Raw genomic sequence first — 3,843 nt, forward strand, 5'->3', positions numbered from 1 at the left:
CTAGTATTTCAGTATCCAGTATCTCAGTGTTCTTATTTCCAGGACCTCAATATCAGGTACCCCTGTGCTCAGTACCTCAATGTCCAGTACCTCAGTGTCAGGTACCTCAGTGTCCAGTACCTCAGTGTCAGGTACCTCAGTGTCCAGTACCTCAGTGTCAGGTACCTCAATGTCCAGTACCTCAGTGTCAGGTACCTTAGTGTCAGGTACCTCAGTGTCCAGTACCTCAGTGTCAGGTACCTCGGTGTCCAGTACCTCAGTGTCAGGTACCCCTGTGCTCAGTACCTCAATGTCCAGTACCTCAGTGTCAGGTACCTTAGTGTCAGGTACCTCAGTGTCCAGTACCTCAGTGTCAGGTACCTCAATGTCCAGTACCTCAGTGTCAAGTATCTTAGTGTCAGGTACCTCAGTGTCCAGTACCTCAGTGTCAGGTACCTCGGTGTCCAGTACCTCAGTGTCCAGTACCTCAGTGTCAGGTACCTCAGTGTCCAGAACCTCGGTGTCCAGTACCTCAGTGTCAGGTACCTCAATGTCCAGTACCTCAGTGTCAGGTACCTCAGTGTCAGGTACCTCAGTGTCAGATACCTCAGTGTCAAGTACCTCGGTGTCCAGTACCTCCGTGTCAGGTACCTCAATGTCCAGTACCTCAGTGTCAGGTACCGCAGTGTCAAGTACCTTAGTGTCAGGTACCTCAGTGTCAAGTACCTCGGTGTCCAGTACCTCAGTGTCAGGTACCTCAGTGTCCAGTACCTCAGTGTCAGGTACCTTAATGCCCAGTACCTCAGTGGCAGGTACCTCAGTGTCAGGTACCTCAGTGTCCAGTACCTCAGTGTCAGGTACCTCAGTGTCAAGTACCTCAGTGTCAGATACCTCAGTGTCAAGTACCTCGGTGTCCAGTACCTCCGTGTCAGGTACCTCAATGTCCAGTACCTCAGTGTCAGGTACCGCAGTGTCAGGTACCTCAGTGTCAGATACCTCAGTGTCAAGTACCTCGGTGTCCAGTACCTCCGTGTCAGGTACCTCAATGTCCAGTACCTCAGTGTCAGGTACCGCAGTGTCAAGTACCATAGTGTCAGGTACCTCAGTGTCAGGTACCTCATTGTCAGGTACCTCAGTGTCAAGTATCTTAGTGTCAGGTACCTCAGTGTCAAGTACCTCAGTGTCAAGTACCTTAGTGTAAGGTACCTCAGTGTCAGGTACCTCAGTGTCAAGTACCTCAGTGTCAGGTACTGCAGTGTCAAGTACCTCAGTGTCAGGTACCTCAGTGTCAGGTACCTCAGTGTCAAGTACCTTAGTGTCAGGTACCTCAGTGTCAGGTACCTCAGTGTCAAGTACCTCAGTGTCAGGTACTGCAGTGTCAAGTACCTCAGTGTCAGGTACCTCAGTGTCAAGTACTTTAGTGTCAGGTACCTCAGTGTCAGGTACCTCAGTGTCAGGTACCTCAGTGTCAGGTACCTCAGTGTAAGGTACCTCAGTGTCATGTACCTCAGTGTCAAGTACCTTAGTGTCAGGTACCTCAGTGTCAAGTACCTCAGTGTCAAGTACCTTAGTGTCAAGTACCTCGGTATCCAGTACCTCCGTGTCAGGTACCTCAATGTCCAGTACCTCAGTGTCAGGTACCGCAGTGTCAAGTACCTTAGTGTCAGGTACCTCAGTGTCAGGAACCTCAGTGTCAAGTACCTTAGTGTCAGGTACCTCATTGTCAGGTACCTCAGTGTCAAGTACCTTAGTGTCAGGTACCTCAGTGTCAAGTACCTCAGTGTCAAGTACCTTAGTGTCAAGTACCTCGGTGTCCAGTACCTCCGTGTCAGGTACCTCAATGTCCAGTACCTCAGTGTCAGGTACCGCAGTGTCAAGTACCTTAGTGTCAGGTACCTCAGTGTCAGGAACCTCAGTGTCAAGTACCTTAGTGTCAGGTACTTCATTGTCAGGTACCTCAGTGTCAAGTACCTTAGTGTCAGGTACCTCAGTGTCAAGTACCTCAGTGTCAAGTACCTTAGTGTCAGGTACCTCAGTGTCAGGTACCTCAGTGTCAAGTACCTCAGTGTCAGTTACTGCAGTGTCAAGTACCTTAGTGTCAGGTACCTCAGTGTCAGGAACCTCAGTGTCAAGTACCTTAGTGTCAGGTACCTCAGTGTCAGGAACCTCAGTGTCAGGTACCGCAGCGTCAAGTACCTTAGTGTCAGGTACCTCATTGTCAGGTACCTCAGTGTCAAGTACCTTAGTGTCAGGTACCTCAGTGTCAAGTACCTCAGTGTCAAGTACCTTAGTGTCAGGTACCTCAGTGTCAGGTACCTCAGTGTCAAGTACCTCAGTGTCAGGTTCTGCAGTGTCAAGTACCTCAATGTCAGGTACCTCAGTGTCAGGTACCTCAGTGTCAAGTACCTCAGTGTCAGGTTCTGCAGTGTCAAGTACCTCAATGTCAAGTACCTCAGTGTCAAGTACCTTAGTGTCAGGTACCTCAGTGTCAAGTACCTCAATGTCAGGTACCTTAGTGTCCAGTGCCTCAGTGTCAAGTACCTCAATGTCAAGTATCTCAGTGTCAGGTACCTCAGTGTCAGGTACCTCAGTGTCAGGTACCTTAGTGTCAGGTACCTCAGTGTCCAGTGCCTCAGTGTCAAGTACCTTAGTGTCAGGTACCTCAGTGTCAGGTACCTCAGTGTCAAGTACCTCAGTGTCAGGTACTGCAGTGTCAAGTACCTCTGTGACAGGTACCTCAGTGTCAGGTACCTCAGTGTCAAGTACCTTAGTGTCAGGTACCTTAGTGTCAAGTACCTCAGTGACAGGTTCCTCAGTGTCAAGTACCTTAGTGTCAGGTACCTCAGTGTCAGGTACCTCAGTGACAGGTACCTCAGTGTCAAGTACCTTAGTGTCAGGTACCTCAGTATCAGGTACCTAAATGACAGGTACATCGGTGTCCAGTACCTCAGTGTCAGGTACCTCAATGTCAAGTACCTTAGTGTCAGGTACCTCAGTGTCAGGTACCTCAGTGTCCAGTACCTTAGTGTCCAGTATCTCAGTGTCAGGTACCTCAGTGTCATGTACCTCAGTGTCCAGTACCTCAGTGTCAGGCACCTTAGTGTCCAGTATCTCAGTGTCAGGCACCTTAGTGTCCAGTACCTCAGTGTCAAGTACCTTAGTGTCAGGTACCTCAGTGTCAGGTACCTCAGTGTCAGGTACCTCAGTGTCAGACACCTTAGTGTCCAGTATCTCAGTGTCAGGCACCTTAGTGTCCAGTACCTCAGTGTCAAGTACCTTAGTGTCAGGTACCTCAGTGTCAGCTACCTCAGTGTCCAGTACCTCAGTGTCAGGTACCTCAGTGTTCAGTACCTCAGTGTCAGGCACCTTAGTGTCCAGTATCTCAGTGTCAGGCACCTTAGTGTCCAGTACCTCAATGTCAGGTACCTCAGTGTCAGCTACCTCAGTGTCCAGTACCTCAGTGTCAGGTACCTCAGTGTTCAGTACCTCAGTGTCAGGCACCTTAGTGTCCAGTATCTCAGTGTCCATTATTTCAGTATCCAGTAACTCAGAGTCCAGTACCTCATTGTCAGGTATCTCTTTGTTGAGTACCTCGGTATCATATACCTCAATGTCAAATATGTCAATGCCAAGTACCGCAGTGTCCAGTAATCAGTGTCCAGTGCCTCAGAGCTGGTATCCATTACGTCGGTGTCCAGTACCACATTGTCCACTATCTATGTGTCAAGTGTCTCAGTGTCCGCGGCTGCATTGTCAAATACCACAGTAATCCGCTACAAATCAACATTCATTTCACAAAAATCGAAAACCATTATTTTTAAGATAAGTCGAGACTATCACCATCGACGAACACTTGGGATCATC

General features: G+C 49.2%; 2 protein-coding genes across 2 annotated transcripts; both read right to left on the reverse strand.

Moving 5' to 3' along the window:
- Positions 1 to 636, reverse strand: LOC139446330 (germ cell nuclear acidic protein-like; the record flags this gene model as incomplete). The annotated part of the gene is made up of 1 exon (XM_071227676.1): positions 1 to 636. A coding segment is annotated over one exon (636 nt), but the record flags the coding sequence as incomplete, so codon positions are not given.
- A 2,259-nt stretch (positions 637 to 2,895) lies between these two features.
- On the reverse strand, positions 2,896 to 3,507 carry LOC139446331 (germ cell nuclear acidic protein-like). Its single transcript, XM_071227677.1, has one exon. The coding sequence runs from the start codon at positions 3,505 to 3,507 to the stop codon at positions 2,896 to 2,898; it is 612 nt and encodes a 203-aa protein (XP_071083778.1).
- Between the last annotated feature and the right edge of the window lie 336 nt (positions 3,508 to 3,843).

The sequence above is a fragment of the Haliotis cracherodii genome, unplaced genomic scaffold, assembly GCF_022045235.1.
Source record: "Haliotis cracherodii isolate W230 unplaced genomic scaffold, xgHalCrac1.p SCAF_6, whole genome shotgun sequence".
Taxonomy (NCBI): Eukaryota; Metazoa; Mollusca; class Gastropoda; order Lepetellida; family Haliotidae; genus Haliotis; species Haliotis cracherodii.

What these genes read in the sequence shown, in the direction of transcription:
- LOC139446331 (XM_071227677.1), bottom strand. Translation starts at nt 3,507, where the DNA reads ATGGACACTGAGATACTGGACACTAAGGTGCCTGACACTGAGGTACTG.